Source organism: Orycteropus afer, unplaced genomic scaffold (assembly GCF_000298275.1).
Source record: "Orycteropus afer afer isolate SDZICR_OR568_19922 unplaced genomic scaffold, OryAfe1.0 scaffold00099, whole genome shotgun sequence".
Taxonomy (NCBI): domain Eukaryota; kingdom Metazoa; phylum Chordata; class Mammalia; order Tubulidentata; family Orycteropodidae; genus Orycteropus; species Orycteropus afer.
The window spans coordinates 7,501,347-7,518,478 of record NW_006921686.1 but is presented as its reverse complement, the minus strand read 5'-3'; the positions used below and the strand labels follow the sequence as shown (position 1 = coordinate 7,518,478).

The 17,132-nt window shown below is 47.0% G+C and overlaps 1 protein-coding gene across 1 annotated transcript; it reads right to left on the bottom strand.

Annotated features, from left to right (window-relative positions):
• Positions 1-3,540: 3,540 nt before the first annotated feature.
• On the bottom strand, positions 3,541-16,358 carry LOC103198921 (carcinoembryonic antigen-related cell adhesion molecule 1-like; the record flags this gene model as incomplete). Its single annotated transcript, XM_007943128.1, has 8 exons — positions 3,541-3,660; positions 5,212-5,237; positions 5,902-5,954; positions 7,333-7,462; positions 9,670-9,948; positions 11,685-11,939; positions 12,339-12,617; positions 15,992-16,358. Coding segments are annotated over 8 exons (1,509 nt in total), but the record flags the coding sequence as incomplete, so codon positions are not given.
• Between the last annotated feature and the right edge of the window lie 774 nt (positions 16,359-17,132).

Here is a 17,132-nt window from a genome sequence, read left to right as displayed (position 1 = left end):
AAGTAACAAGGCACAGTCCAGATATTACCAAATCACACAGCAGGCCATTAATTCAAGTCCACTGTAAGTCCCAAGGTCGGCAGAGCATGGCAGGCTACTGCTTATGGTAGATCCCACCAAGGAGTTGATTGCCAGTCTCATCATGGGAAATAACTACCACCAGCTGCCCAGCCACTCAACCAGGCCCAGCCAAGTTGACACACAAACTTAACTACCACAGTCCAATTTCCCTACATCCTTGCCAACATTTGTTATTATCTATTTTTTGATCAATGCCAGTTCCATAGGGGTGAGGTGGTATCTCATTGTGATTTTGATTTGCATTTATCTGATGGCTAATGATGTTGAGCATCTTTTCGTGTACCTGTTGGCCATTTGAATATCCTCTTTGGTGAAATATCTTTTGAAGTCTTCTACCAATTTTTTGATTGGGTTGTTTGTCTTTTCGTTGTTAAGTTGAAGTATTTTATGTATTTTATACATTAGGCTCTTATGGATATATGGGTCCCATTTTTTTTTTCCTCAATCTGTAGGCTATCTTTTCTCTTTTTTGATAAAGTCCTTTGATGAAGAAAATTATTTTGTATGAGATCTTGTTTATTTTGTCTTTTGCTGCTCGTACTGTTGTTGTCATATTTAATAGTCACTAAAAACCAGGTCCCACAGCCTCACTTACCCCTGCATTTTCTTCTAAGGATTATGTGGTTTTGTTTTCACATGTAGGCCCTTGATGCATTTCAAGTTGTTTTATGTGTGAGGTGTGAGTCTCAGATGCAGATTAATTCTTGTGTACGTGGAGGAAATGCAAATTCTGAGCACCATTTAGTGAAGAGACTCTTCCTTCCCCAACGAACGGACCTAACACCCTTGTCAAAATTAGTTGACCATAGCTGTGTGCACCGTAGATTCCTAAGCGGAAGAGTGAACAGGTTTTTAGGAAGGGTAACAAGGCGATAGTAGGCAAAGGAGATTCCAGTAAGGACAATGGAAACAAAAAATCCAGCAGTGCTCAAGCAGAAGTAGCTGGGGACCTGGATTAGATTTAGGGGAACAGAGAGAATAGCAGACCTGAGAGACATTAGGAAAGAATCAACAGGCTTTGAAGATGGGTTGGATCTGAGTAACAGAAGGAGAGGGAACTTGGTGTTTCTCAGGGGTGTCACTGAGAAGATGAGCACGCTGTTGGGGAGAGTCAGTTTGAGTAAGGAATCATTTCAGAAGATAATTGGATGTGGTTACATGAGTTCCTGAAATCTGTAGGGACTACAGATTTCCACAGAGAAGTCATTGAAGTTGAGCAAAGAGGAGTAGAGTGGAGGCAGAGGAGAATGGTCTGAGTACTAAATCTGGTGCAGGGGTGCAGTGCATAGGTGTGGGAGTAATGGTGGAACTTCCCAGAAAGAAAAAGTCTGTGGTCTGAGATGTTGTAAAAATGAAAGAGTGAGAACAGTGTAAATACCTTTTAATTTGGCCAAGAGATAATGATTTTCTTCTGTTCCTAGTGGTCTTGGGTATGGAGGCTTTACTATTGAGGGCCAGGAGAAACTTGATGAGGAGGACATGGAAAAGCAGTGGATGTAGCACATATATTTCAATTGTTTGGTAAGATAAGAGATTATCTGACCCTCTAAGTGTGCAGAGAATAAGGAAGGGATGGAAAAATGCTAGACAGATTTCCACATGACCGAACCTGTGGAGGTCCTTGTAAATGAGCTGATTTGCTACATCTGAGTTTCTGGAGCTTCCTGGGTAGAAAGCGTCATTGGCCCCTAATGAAGAGGCCCCCCAAAAAGCCAAACTTACTGCTGTCGAGTCATTTCTGACTCATAGCAGCCCCTCCTTGGGTTTTCGAGGCGGTATCACTATGGAAGTAGATTGCCCAACCTTCCTTCCCAGTAGTGGCTGGTGGGTTTGAACTGGCAGCCTTCTGGTTAGCAGTCAGGTGCCTTAGGCACTACACTACCAGAGCTCCCCAGGAGATCTTTCACTCACGAAGTCATCTTCTCTTCCAGAGAGAGGTAGGCAGTTCCTTCTGGGCACACTGGAGCTGCGACCTGTTTCTTTCAGGCAGACTCACTTTGTTTGCAGGGGGCACATGAATTAGCCAAATTCTCTGACCACTAGAGCAAATGTCTTCAAACTTAGAAATACACTTCTCTCTGATTCCCCATGGAGAAATTTCTACCCCTCTTTGTTTCTGCCTATAAAGAAGACATTGTCTAAAGTAATATCAACTATGAGGCAGCATGTTCTTGTCTGACATATAATTTTTATTATAAATATAGAACAAATCAACTTTAAAAATAATTCAGAGGTGGCCTTCGCCAGGCAAAATTAAATAATACAGCATAGAGAAGATGAGGGGGAAGTATATAGTAGTATCAGGGCTGGGAAACCCTGAAAGAGGTACCTGAGTAGAGAATGCCCAGCTAACCCTCTCTGTGGAAGCCTCTTAGGCACAGCATGAAGTGGTCAATATTGAATAAAATCTGTCTTCTCATAACCTCCAAGAAATTCCATTTGTGTAGAAGGCTGTGTGGGAACAGAAGAACATTTTCCTCTCCTTCTTGCCTTTTTTCATTATAAGGCACATTGGGACTTATAGACCCCAAATATAAATTCTGTCCTCATCTTCCCGTCATGGGCTAACACCCTATCCCAGCCTAAGGGGCATTAGCACCAGTGAGGCTTTCCAGGTCACACACAGTGCCAACAGCCTGAGTGACAGTGCTCCGTTCAGGGGGCTCCCACGTCTTAAGAACCAAACACACCTTGACAGAAGCCGAGGTTTCCTGAGAAATTGAAATAATTCTCTGAAGGCAAGTTCTGTTGATTCCTTTCCCATGGCCCCAGCAGATTTGTCTATTAAAAGCTGACTTCCTCCTTAAGCTGTAACCCCTCCGTTAGCAGTTCCTTGAATAAAATCCATACATATTAAAAGGTACGTGCACTTTTGCATTTTCTTTTAGGAATTGCATATTGATCTTGGCAAATAGTGTTTCTAGCTGCTTCTAGTGGGTTCTCTTGAGACAGGCTTGCCAATGGTTTTAGGTGGTCTTTTTACCAAACATAGCAAAATGCTTAGGGCCTGATCCAGCAGGTAGATGGCTCTGACAGTGGACAGAGGTGTAGAATTTCTGAGTTCAGTATTAGCTATATATTTGATTTTCACACTGAGCTTTGGGGAGATAGGAGAAGCCATTACTGGTTTTATTTTTTCTCTCCTTTTCTGGTACATTGCCCTCAGGTTATGGCAAATTCAAGGCAGACTGTGTTGGGACAGGACTCTGGTGGAAGGAATGAGTGTGCTCTGAAGAGGTAAGTTTAAAAAAAGTCTGGGTCAGGAAAGGGGGCGGGATGGGGAGGTTTTAGCAACTCTTTCCCAAAGTTGGCTTTGCCAAATTTCAATGACATCTACTGACCCTGGAGGGAGAGGCCGTGACCTGGTAGGCTGGAGGTACAGCAGCGATCTCCTAGTGATGGGGATGAGAGGGGCTTGGAGTAAATATATCAGCAGCGTAGCGAGCAAGACAGGTCGCATTACTCTTTTTTTACTTCTGTATAGATCGTTTCTGTGGCTGTTGGTGATGGGGAGGCTGAAGTTGATATCTTGGGTTGCTGGCCATTAAAGTTCAGGGAAGAATATGTAGTTTCATTGATCTGAAAAGCATGAGTAGCAATTGATTAAATCAATGTCAAGGTTATGCCCTCACCCAGCCTAGTTGATGCAGTACCACTTACTATCACCACTTTAGAACTTTTCGCTTTGGAGAAGGACTTTGTTACCCTTATCTCTGCTTGATAAAGTCTTGCTGAACAGTTATTAGAAGAGATACATTATAGTATTCATACAATGGAAGACACTACAGTAATGAGAATGAACAAACTACAAACACTCACAACAGTGGGAATGAGTCTCACAGAAGATAACATTGAATGGAAGAAGCCAGACACGTATAAGCATATACTGTATTTTTCATTACAGGAGACCCAAACCAGCAAAACTAACACTAGAGCTTTGGAAATCAGGATAATTGTTACCCTTGGGTGAGAAATGACTGGCAGGTATTTTTTGGGGGTGATGCTGCTTATGTGGCTATGCTCATTTCATGAAAGTTCGTACACTGTGAGGGTATATTACATTTTAAGCATTTTTCAGTATATATCTGTGCTCTATTAGAAGGTTAAAATGACAAAAATTCTGTAAAATTATTGTAAAGGAAGTAGGACCTCAGAATGTCCTTTATGATGGGAATCATCCTTTTGACAGCAAGAGCAAGGTCAGATGAAGGTCGAGGAGGGAGAATTATTTAGTATCTTTTGACTGCTAACCAGAAGGCTGGCGGTTCAAACCCACCAGCCAGCCACTCCTCTGAAGGAAGACTGGGCAATCTATTCCATAGAGGTATCATCTCGGAAACCCAAGGAGGGGTCTCTATGAGTCGAATCAACTTGACGGCAGTGAGTTTGGTTTATTTTTTTGTTTTCTTTGTGGTGGGTGTGTGACATATGTTCTTTAATCCTTTCAAATTCCCTTTAAAGTAGGTAGAAAACTCACTTTGCAGATGATAGAGCTGAGGGTCAAAGAGGTTAAGTAACGTGCCCAAAGTCACAGAGCTACTAAGGGTCACAGCCAGGATTCAGACACAGGATGAGATGACTCCAAAATCCAACTTCTTGCTGAAGTAGACTCAGGGGAGTCATTAACCAGTACTTCTCTGTTGTTACATTGAGGCACTCTGACCCAAACTTGACTCACATTTGTGTGTTCAAGAATAACTCATTCTATACATAAGGAAGAGGTGGCTGTGGGGAGGAAGTGGATGGAGAGGGGTTGCACTGTGGGAGATTACAGTCAATGTCATGAGGCAAAGTGTATGTGAACTGCTGTGTGGAAGATGAATTTGCCCTGCAAACTTTCACCCAAATCACAATAAAATTAAGAAAAAGAAAAAGAATAATTCACTCTAGAGTTTTTGCTTATGGGGAACTGAGTTTGTGTCAATGATGGTGAAACGGTTTGGAAAAGGAAAGGAAGGATAGTTGTACAACTTGAAGAAGGACTCGATGTCACTGAATTGTCCATGTACAAATCGTTGAGTTGGTGTTCTGTGTTGTTATGTATATTTTCACTACACACACGAAGAATAACTCGTTGCACACAGAGATGTTTCCATGAGAAAAAGAGCCAGTGAAACTGGCTGTGCTTACCTTGTTAGCTGTGCAGGCGTCCTGACCTGGGAAAGGAAGCAAAAGAAGAGTTTCAAATGTAGGAAAATGCAAGGCGGACCCCCAGCCTTTGAGCAGGAATGCTGCTAGGCTGTTGCAGGTGATAAGGAGTGGACTGGTCCATGACCAGGTGAGGAATTCCGCTTCCCCCTGAGTTTGTGGTCCAGCAGCATTAGTACCAGAGGAGGGGCAGGAATAGAGCCAGAAGAGGCCTCAGTCCACTTCTGAAGATTTCTCCCAGGTCACAGGCCTTGGCTTTTGCCCAGCTGCATTCCCAGCAACAGGCTCCAGTGCAAGGAGGGGCAGTGAGACCCACACAGCACCCAGAGCACCCACAAGGCAGGGGAAACATCTCACCGAGGGAGCATGCCCACATCCATCACAGAGGCAGGAGGGGAAGGAGCAAGGATGAGGAAATGGCTCCTGGAAACATGTCCATCTCACTCAGGCCTGCTTGGCCTGGGCAGAGAGAGCGTCACTACTGGGTGTTTCAGGGGAACCAAACGGGCGGAGGAAGGGTGTGAAGACCTATGCCAACTCACAGTTGGGAAACAGAGATCCCTCTGTAAAAACTCAGGAGGGAGTCGTGTGGCAATCCAGGACTCCCTGCTATGTACGGCAGGGTAGGTGGTGGAACCCAACAGCTCTCACTGGGTCAGTGGCTTTACTTACTGTGCTTGGATGCTGAGGCCTTGGGCTCAGTATGCTCACGCTGGTCGCCTGCCCTAAATAAATATCAGACACTGTGACCACTATTGCCAAGCATAAGAACGTTGCTCCCTGAACTAGGAGGACACTTTCACAGATAACTCCTTGGTGTTCACTTACACCAGGCCTGGTACTGCCTTTCGTGTTAGGGCCTCATTTCTTAGTCTAGCCACTATCCCTTCTCGTGTCTCCTCCTGTCCATTTGCTGAATGTGCCCATGTATTGCTTGTTGTTCTTGTTGATGTTATGTGCCATCGAGTTGATTTTCGACTCATAGAGACCCCATGTGACAGAGTAGAACTGCCCCGTAGGGTTTTGTAGGCTGTATTATTTACGGGAGGAGCTCTGCTGGTTTAGTAGTTAAAGCTCTGGGTGCTAACCAGAAGGTTGGTGGTCCAAACCCACCAGACTTTCCATGGGAGAAAGATGAGGCAGTCTGCTTCTGTAAATATATACAGCTTGAAAACCCTATGGAACAGTTCTACTCTGTCCTATAGGGTTGCTATGAGTTGCAATCGACTTGATGGCAGTGGTATTGAGTTACAATCGCCTTGATGGCAGTGGTATTTATTCCTTATGGGAGCAGATTGCCAGCTTCTTCTCTTGTGGAGCTGCCAGGTGAGTTCTACGTGCCAGCCTTTCCGTTAGCAGCCTAGTGCTTAAGTTGTGCCACCAGGGCTCCTTCCAAACAGACAAACAGAAAACCTACTGCCATTGAGTCGATTCTGACTCCTATAGGAGTTTCCAAAGCTGTAAATCTTTACAGATGGAGATTGCCTCATCTTCCTCCCATGAACAGCTGGTGGTTTGAACCACCACCCGTCTGGTTAGCAGCCAAATGCCTTACCCACTCGCCACGAGAGTTCCTTAGCTGTGCACCTTTACCTCCCATCTTTAGCGACCGCTTCTGAGCCTACTTCTACCCTAAGACCTTTCCCTCTTTTTGAGAAGTAGATACTACTTTTTGCCCTCACTTTAGTTATTGTCTAAGTGGCTTCCTGGTTGTTTCTGCTTTCTCCTAGATTCAGTCTTTGTTCTGTTCCTCATTCCTCCTGCTTCTGTGGGCATCAGAGCACATGGCTTCCTGTCTCTCGCTAATTTCTTTTTCTTTTCCTTTTGGACCCTGGCGTCTCTGTCTGGAAGACAGAGAACGTAATGAAGTGTTCTCTCTCTACAGGCAGATGGAGATGGGAATATCCATGTCTAAGAGACGGTGGGGTACAGTGAGCACGAAGACCAGGGAAGCAGAGACCCACAGGCATTAGTGCGGAGAAGCAGGTGTATAGGAAGAAGGAGAGGAGGCCCAGCCCAGAGGCAGAGGTGAAGAGTCCTTCCCCTCCCCTAAGCAGGACAGTTAGCCTTGGAAGAGGCAGAACACACGGAAAGCCACCCTACCCTCCAGTCTTTCTGACATACAGGAAGTACACCAGGCCTCCTATCAGAGCCACCCCGGCCAGTACGCCAATCACGATGCCGGCAATGGCCCCACCAGAGAGTCCAGAACTTCCTGGTGCTGAAGGATCATCTGTCATGGGAAGAAAAAGGAGAAGGAAAGAAAGAAAAATTATTTTACCGCACGACTGCCCTGGGAAACAACTGTCAACATGAAGTAGTCCCTACTTGTTCCATCCAAGAATGGATTTGAATAGAGAGGTCACTGTGAGGTGATTGGCAGACTGTGCCCTTGTACTTCTTTCTCTCTCACTGTTTCTAGGTGGATGACCAACCCTGTCTCATTTTCATCCTGCACTCAGATAGTTTTGAAGCTTTGTGAGCGTGACAAAGGCTGGCTGCTTTTTTTGTGTGTGTGCCTTTAGAACTTCCCTCTTGACTTCCCGCCTTTTCGTGGTTACATCTTTTTCTGTTTCCCAGAAATGGCGGCCATGGATCTGCACCACTCAGATCTCCTGTGGTGGGGTCTTACCTGAATGAAGACCCAGGCTAATGCACTTGGAATTCACTTTGTTTACATACAGGCCAGGCTCACCACAGGCTCCCAGCAGGGGTACTAAAGCAGGCCCATTTGTGAGAGTCAGTTTCCTCTGATAGGTGACTGGCTTGGGGACTCCTATCGGCCCTGTGGAATCTGCAACCTCAGACTTGCTTCCCTCCCTTTCCCCTTACCAGGGATCCGATCTGCCTCAGGATTGGGGACTGTCCCAGGCTGCTCCTGCTCCTGACCCATTGTCCCTAATAAATACCTTGACTGTTACTGGTTTCCCTGCAGCTTCTTGGGATGAAAACTAACACACCAGGCTTGAAATTTTGCACTCTTTTTTTTTTTTTTCAGCATTTATCTTTTTATCACCTTCAATAGTGTTTTCCTTCAATTAAATCTCCACTGTTGACATTGAATGTGTGATAGTTAATCTATCTACAAGAGGCACTATCCTAGACACTAATTTCTTCATATCTTAATCCAGACTTTTTCTAAATTCATTTTGAATTATAGATTTTTTTAAAACTCTTTAAAAGAATTGGTAATTACAGAATAAAGAATCTGGCACAGAAGGGCCATTCAATAAATTAAAGTATTTTTAAATGCTTTGCTTAAGAAGGCTTTTCTATGTTTTATTAGTGGGTGTCTTCAGAACCAAATGTCACTCCCATGGATTTCCTCAAGGTTGGTGGTTCAAACCCACCAGCCACTCCACAGAAGGAAGACTGGGCAATCTACCTTTGTAAAGATTTACTGCCTTGAAAACCCAAAGGGGGTCACTGTGAGTTGGAATTGACTTTGGTCTTTTTTTTTTTTTTTTTTAGGCAATATCACAAATGGTGCCAGTGATTAAGCGCTAGGCTATTGAACTGAAGTTTGATTACTTTGTAGGAAAGCCTTGGCAATCTGCTTTTTAAAGATCACACTTAACTCTTACCTCCCTTTCTTTCTCTCCTGTACTTAGTCCATAATCATGTGGATTTCTGTGTAATGCATCCCCGCTCCCCCCCCTTTTGCATCTGTTTCTACTTTGTTGCTTTCTCTTGCAACCATCTCGGCTTTAGCCCTCCCCAGTCACCCCAAGGCTGATTGTCAGTGTTAAGGCCAGTTAATCTGTCACACAGACATTGTTAGCTTTTTACAGATGAAAGAACTGAGGCTGACAGTGGTGAAAAACTTACCCAAAATCTTACGGCTAACAGGTGGTGGATCTGGGATTTGACACCAGCAGTCCCTGACTTCCAGGCTAATGATAATAAAACTCACTGCCACTGAGTGGATTCTGACATATAGTGGCCCCCACTGGGTTTACAAGGTGGTAAATCTTTACAGAAGTAGATGGCCCCATCTTCCTTCTGAAGAGCGGCTCATGGGTTTGAACCACCAACCTTCTGGTTAGCAGTCAAATGCCTTAGGCACTGTGCCACCAGAGCACCAATGATAATAGCCGTAATGATAAAAGCTAGTATTTATGAAATATTTTCTATGCTTGTGGCATTTTGCTAAGGGTTTAATCCATTTTCACATGAAATCTTTAAAACAATATTACGAAGCAGCTACTCTGTTCAGTTGGGGCATCTGAGTCTCAGGGAAGATAAGGGTCTTGTGCAAGTTCAAACAGTGCTTGTGAAACTTACAAATATCTTTGTTTCAGAGCCTGAGCTCTTGACCACTTTACGACTGTTTACTGTAATTGTCTCTAACTGCTATTCTGCCCGTGATGTTTAGCATTTTGTACCCATGGTAGAGCTCATCTACCCAGAGAAGATGTAGGAGGGCATGAGGGTACTCACAGTTCACAGTCAGCCTGAAGAGGTCACTTCTGTTGTGACTGACCGGATTGGAGACCTCGCACTGATAGGCCCCGGCGTCCTCCCTTCTGACAGGGTTTATGGTGAGGGTGCTGTTGTCCTGGGTCAGTGCCATCCTCTCTGTGAGCTGCAGGCTCTGCCCGTTGTGGATCCACTGGATGGAGATGCCAGTGTCGTTGGTGAGGCAGGTCAGGTTCAGGGGGCCCTCGTTTTCTGTGACTGTGCTGTTGTTGCCATGGATGGAGGGCTTTGTCAGGGACTCTGAGGAGAAACGGAGGGGTGACTGTGAGAGGAGGCCTGAGGCTGGGGATAATCATCTTCCCACAAGATCTCTGCCAACTTACAGCCCAGAGAGTGGTCCCGACCTCTGCAGAGGTCATATGTCTGTCTGGGAGGGGATCTGTGAGGACAGGCTGGTCCTTCCCCTCACTAGGAAGTAGGTACAGCCCCCTGACTCTGGGGTATCAGCACTGGGCCCTCTTCTCAGCCCATGTGTCCATCAACCTTGTCGTCATGTGGGAATTTTCTCCTCTAGGTGTTCATGTGACCTTTTCCTAGTGTCTCCTGTGACTTTGTAAGAGATAAGACCCCCCTCTAGTAGTAGCAATAGGTGAGGAAAGCAAGCTGCCAGTCCTGTCCATCTCTGGGGCAGGGCAGCTTAATGTAGGGAAGGGAAGGTGTTTCCTTTTTGTTAAATAACACAGTAGGGAATAACACATGTTGTTGTTGTTCTTATGTGCCGTGGAGTTGGCCCCAACTCATAGCGACCCCCTCCTTGGGTTTCTGAGGCAGTATCACTACGGAAGTAGATGGCCCAACCTTCCTTCCGAGGAGTGGCTCGTGGGTTTGAACTGTCAGCATAGCCTGGTCCAATCTTCACAGTCTTAGAAAATAGAGAGTCTGTTTCCAATCTGAAGGATTTCTCAATCTGAAAAAGTTTTGCTTCTGGTCTATGGGTTGACTATCAGGTGAAGGTAACCTTAGAGAGAAGTGGTTATGTTTTTAACAAAGGCTGGTACTCTATACACAACAGTGAAGCTATGAGAGCTGGAACTTGACAAGACTGCCCTGTTTTTCTGGGCCTTGCAAGTTTTTCTTTGACAAGGTGCAGTCTTACCACTTTTCTATAGCTCTTTATTAGTGGAACATGCCTTTTCCTTCTCTGATAGGTTTCCCCGTTACACAGGCTCTGGATCTCGCGGGTTCCTTCCTTCCCATGAAGAGACTCCGTGGGAGAATCCACCTAGTTTTCCAAGTAGATTCATGACGCATTGTTTCCCTTTGTGTGTCATCTGGGCCAGTGCCACACAGCATATACAGCTGTGACTTTAGAGACAGGCACGGGCTCAGATGAGTCGGCCCCAAAGGTGGCACCTGCCCCATTTCCCTGCAGCCTGATCTGCTGTGGCTCTGCCATCGATGGGCTGCCCTTTCTAGCAACACGAGGACACAGCACATGCGCATCTGCTCCGGGCTACCACCGGGTCTGACGACAGGGCTGTGCTTGGAGGCAGGGACAGATCAGGGAGGCGGAGCTCCATTCTGCCCATCACCCAGTGGAGGTGGTCTCATCTTCCCATTGGGGAAAACATGTGACCTTGTTCAAAGCCTTGTATGCTCCTTGGAGCACATGGAGTCAGTGAGAGAAAACAAAGAGACGACAGAAAGAGACAAGTTAGGGACAGAAGGAACAACTTGATCTTGAGGCTATTTCTTCCTCCCCCCACTACGCAGCACCCTCCCATTCCAAGGACTTTCTGGGACTGACAGAGGCCCCTCCTCACATTCCAGGCTGGACCCAAGGTCTTCCCTGAGAAATAAGAAGAGCAAGAGGAGGGAACGGTGTCCGGGTCTATAATGGGAGGGCTCACAGACAGAATCTGGGATTCGTGTGTGCCCAGACGACACAGACTGGAGAGTAACTACTTTCAGGGTATTTTCAGAAAACCAGACCAACCTCCACCACAGAGCTCAGCACTGAAGTTCCAGCCACTTACCGGAAACTGTGACAGTCTTGACCGTGGTTCTGTTGCGGCCAGTGGCATTGTTATAGGCAAGGCACGTATAGTTTCCATTATCACTCATATTGATGTTGGGGACACTGAGCACTTGGGTGGATTGCAGGTAGCGCCCACTGATAGACCAAAAATACTGTGCGGGTGGGTTAGAGGCTGCTTGGCAGGAGAGGCTGAGGGTTGCCCCTACAAGGTAATGTGGAGCTGAGGGTAAAATGATGGGGGTGTCCGGGCCATCTGGAGCAAACAGAATAAAGCCATGTTGTAATGTAACTAGAGGGGAGGGGAAGCTCCTGCTCTGATATAGCCACAGTATCCCTCTGAGTCTTGTTTTTTAAAAGTCCCACATAATGACCCCCTTGACTTCTCTGACCCTGATTCGGAGACCACCAACTTGTCTCTCCCATCACAGGTATTGACCCCGAGCATCTCAACATAGGAACAGCCCCTCCCCTCCTCATCTGGCACCATGGGTAAGACTGCCCACATTTGCCTGGGGAAAGGATGTCATGACCAGCCTGGGGGTCAGGGACTGAGAGCCCATGTACTTGGACTTGAGAGGATTGACGTGGCCTGGCCTCTGACAATGTGGGCTTGGGTTGGAGCCTGTGACAAGTGGGAACAGAAGTTACTCACAGGAAATATTCAGGGTGAATGGGTCACTACGGTTGGCACTCACTGGGTTCCAGGTTGCACACTCATAGGGTCCTTTGTCATTCCTTGTAACATTGTGTATAGTAAGAGTCCTGTTGTCCAGGGACAGCTCCAGCCTGCCACTCTCTGGGAGGCTCTGACCATTTCTCAACCACTGGTATGTTGTGCTCTGAGTCTCAGGATTACAAGTTAATGCTACAGAGTTCTGGTCCTCCACGGGGTTGGAGTTGTTGCTGGTGATGGAGGGTTTAGGTAAGAATGCTGTCAGATAACAGAGAAAAAATTACCCTATTTGGGACCTTTGATTCCTGCAAAGGCATCTTTCAATCAGAGTTGATATTGCGTATCTCTCAGTCAATCTGTAGTCTGTAACATATGAAGCAGGTCTTCCTGTTAAGAGTGTAAGGCTTATGTGCCTTATTCTATCTCTTGGAAAAAGCATAGACTTTCTCGAATGTCAATTACGTAGCAGCATTTGGTCATGGAAAGTCACAGAACTGAGGTTCAGTGATCCCCCAGGGCCTCTCCTAGGCTCTTCGCTGACCAGCTGCTGCCTGACGGACCTCAGTGTCCTCACCTGGAACTTGTGCTTGCTCAGGCCCCTCCTGCTGGCCAGTTCTACGTGGCCCAGCCAGGTTATGTTTTCTCTGAAACACAACTGCTTGTTCAAAGATACCCTAGATGTGGGTAATGATGGGACTTCTAATTGTCCTTCAGCCTGAGGATATGGGCAGCCTGGCCTGGAGACTGGCTGTCATGAGCAGAAATTACACTCAGGGAGACCAGGAGCAAGTCCACTTGTTGATCCAGTAGTCAGGCTGTGGGGCCACAAGATGGGAGTGTTTGATGGTGACTGAGGAGAGGTCATGCCCCATAAAGGGCAGAGTGAGTCCAAGGAATGATCTAGAAAAGATTGAGGGAACAGGAAGGAGCTAGCTGGCTTTGGAAGCAGAAGCATGTTTTCTGCCCTTGGTCTTGAGTGTCTCTTCTCCCAAGGCTGAGGGCAGGTGAGGGCCATGTTTATCCTTCCAAAAATACATGCGGAGAGTTTAAAATACAGAGAGGTTAGTGGGAGAGCGTGAAGGGAGCATGAACTTGCTGAGGATCTGGTTCTCGTGGACCATATGTGTGTGTGGAGTGGATCTGGATATAAATTTGATTAAATTTCTTCATATGTGAAAATTATTAATAGCTCAAAGATCTATGACCAATTGCTGGAAGCTATATTTCTCTAGAGAACACTAGAAGATCTTAGGCCAAGCTCTGAAGTCCAGCAAGGATCACATTATGATCAAAGGATGATGTGCCTCTATGCTTTGGGGACTTAGACCTGGTCCCTTCGCTTCTGACTCCCTGGTTGGATCAGTGCAGAGAGTAAGTCAAGGAGAGACATGACTATCCTGCATGCCCTATCCCATGCGTTGGTATCATTAAGGGGAAGGACCCTGGTTGTGCACACAGTGGGAAACTTGTTCTCCTGGTGACTTGGGGACCCTGGCTGGTGATGGGACCCTTTCAGGGGCTGCTGCTTCTGTTGATTTCTTTATCTTTTCCTATTGCCTGGGGCGGGTGAGCCTGGCCACAGTGTTGGTGGAAGAGGACGGAACAGTCAGAGTTAGCAGAAGTAGCTGGGGGAGGGTTAAGAGGTGAAGGGAAATTGTAGAGCAGGGCAGGCCCAGCAGGAGCGTAGGAGGAGGAGAAGGGGCACGAAGGAGCAGACAGGGCCAGAAATGCCCATGGCAGTGAGCAGTGGGGGTTACCAGTGACCTCACAGACCTGACCATCTGAGAGCCCCCAGGTGACCCAGAAGCAGAACCAGCACAACCCCGAACCCTCACCCTGCCAAGCAGCACCAGAGTCGTCATGGGTCCTTGCTCCGGGGACAGCTTTAGGGGCAGGCGGCCAGAGGGAGGAAACAGGGGTCTCCGCTACTTCAAGGGCCAGAGTCCAGTCTCCAGAGAGACTGTGGATCATTCATTCACTCACTCACCATTCCCTCCTTCCTTCTTTTATCAAAGAGCAATTGAGAACTCATTACATGTTGGGTCTGTACTAGTTGCAGAGTGTGCAGTGGGGAGTGAGACAACAGAGTCCTTTCCTTTATGCTCCAGTGTGAGAGACACACAACACATCGATAAACAAATAGACATAAATATCACTCCTCGGAAGGAAGGTTGGGCAATCCTACTTCCGTAGTGATACTGCCTCAGAAACCCAAGGAGGGGTCGCTATGAGTCAGGGCTGACTCAACGGCACATAACAACAACAACAACAGAGGGAGCTTGTGGATTGGCTGTCTGGGAGTGGAGGCCTAGACATGCCTGGCGCTGAATGATTGTTGATGTGAGTTCTAATGTAAAACTGGATGAATTATTCATTTGCTCTGACATAGCATAGTGTCTAGGGCACTTGACTGCTAACCAGAAGGCTGGTGGTTCAAACTTACCCGTTACTCCTTGGAAGGAAGATTGAGCAATCTACTTTCATAGAGATACCGCCTCAGAAACCCAAGGAGGGGTCGCTATGAGCTGGGGCTGACTTGACGGCACAAAACAACAACAACAACAACTGACATTCTGACCCCTATAAAAATAACTCCCTTCAAACTGGGGATGTCTAAGAAGAAAGGATCTGAACCAGTGGCTGCTTGTAGGGTCCACACCCCTAAAAACGTCACCTGGAATGGAGGAAAGGCCAGTGCTCTGGCTGCAGGCAGACCTTGGTGTGACTCTGATCTACCACTCATGGTCCGTGTAACCCTGATTCAGTGACTTTTTCTCTCCATGTTTCAGTTTCTCCTCACTAAGATCAGAGAAAGGCTAAATGGCATCTGGCTTGTGAGGTTGTCTGAATTAGTGCTGAAATATTCACAATTACCTGGGTCTACAGGAGCTGCCTAAATAACCAAATAAATGCTATCTATCTATTTTTGTTTGCCTCAAAGAGAGGGCTCCCTCAGGTGGAAAAGGAGTAGCCTGTAGCCTCTTCTCCCATTTTCCTTCCTCCTGGGGATGCTGACCTTCCTGTGGGATCTTCTGAATTTCTTCAGGCTCTTGGCTAATGGCCTGGGGCCCTTGTCTGTCTGTGCGCTCCAGACTGAGTCTCAGGTGGAAAACAGCTCGGCCGTTACCCAGAATAGTTCTAGGGCTGCGCTCTGGCTGGTGTCCGGCTTCAGGAGCTCTGGGACTCAGTCAGCCAGTAAATTGTTAATTCCATTCAGCCCTGCCCAGGAGGCAAGATCTAATGCCTGCTACAGGCTCCTCAGGGTGACCTGGAGTCAGGAACCCTGGGACACGGTCTGAGGAAGGGATTTCCTGGGGCTGAGCTTCTCTATGAGAACCCCAGCAGCCCCTCAGGCCACAGCCTGACTGAATCCTCTAGGGCGTGTTCATTCAGAGGGGCCCAGGGGGGTGGACTGAGTGAGCTCCCCCTGCTGAGTATTCTCCATCAGACTCTCCTCTCCGCAGTGAACGTGTGGATTCGGGACGGAATTCTGATCGAAATGCTCAAAGCCCAAGAATGGAGTGCAGAGAAGGGGTGGTGTAGACACAGCAAAGGGTCCCATCATGTTAACCTTTATCTTGAAAGTAGAATGAACCCCACCCCACACCCAGATGTCAGAGAGGAATACTCACGGTATATGCGGAACTGTCCAGTTACTGTTTCAACCTCATAACTTTGCTTTACTATTTGTAGGGTGTAGATTCCCGTGTCGTTTTGGGTGATGTTCTGAATCATCAAGGATCCGTTGTTGTAGACAGTCTCTCGGCCGCTGTAGGCAGGGCCTGTGCTGGTTGTTTGATTTTGTATGCTATATGTTAAAATACGAAGGCTGGGATCTTTAGCATCACCCCCGTTGTACCAATTGTAAGCATGAAGATCCGGTGGCACATTGTGGACAAGTAGAAGAACATTGCTCCCTTCAGCCACGTTGGAGGGCACTGACTCAATAGCGGCTTGGGCTGAGATGGGCAGACTCCAGGAGAGTAAAAGTGAGACTAGGAGGGAAGAGAGAGAAGTCAATCAGCTTGCTGACGACTGTATTGGGAGGGAAGTTGGGGCCCTTGAGTCTGATCTGAGCAGGTTTCTCTCAGCCCTTGGGCATGGGGTGTGTGTGCGTCCCAAGGTCGGCGGCACTTCAGTGCCTTTGAACCTGTCATTTCCTCTTTTCAAATACTCTCCCCCAGCTGTCTGCCCGGCTGGCTCACCGCCCTCAGGCGCCGCTCACACTCAGCAGCAGCCTTGGGAGCTGCCTTCCCTGACACCTCATCACAGACCCTCTGTCTTCGCTTTCCCACCTTTCCCTATTCTGTGTCCTTATCAACACCTGACGTCACATCCAGATCGACTTGCTTGTCTGTCCCCCTCTCCCCTAGATGTGAGAGCTCTGTCAGGGCAGGGACTTGTCTTGTTCTGTGATGTACCCAGAGGGACTAGACAGGCCTGCAAGTACCTGGGGCGTGAATCAGGGAAAGGTTCCCAGGGCCCATCCAAGTCCTGGGGTTTATCTTCCCATTTCAGAGATTGGTAGGTAAAGGCAGTGTTTAGTGCATCTTGTTAAGGCTTTTCCTAGACGTCACATTGACATACATTTATTATTATTATTGTGTCATCAGTTTTTGAAATTCATTATTTAAAAATCAAACCAAACCTGTGGCTCTCGAGTCGATTCTGACTCAGAGACCCTATAGGACAGAGTAAAACTGCCTTCTGTGGTTTCCAAGGCTGTAATCTTTACAGAAACAGACGGCTACATCATTCTCCTGTGGAGAGGCT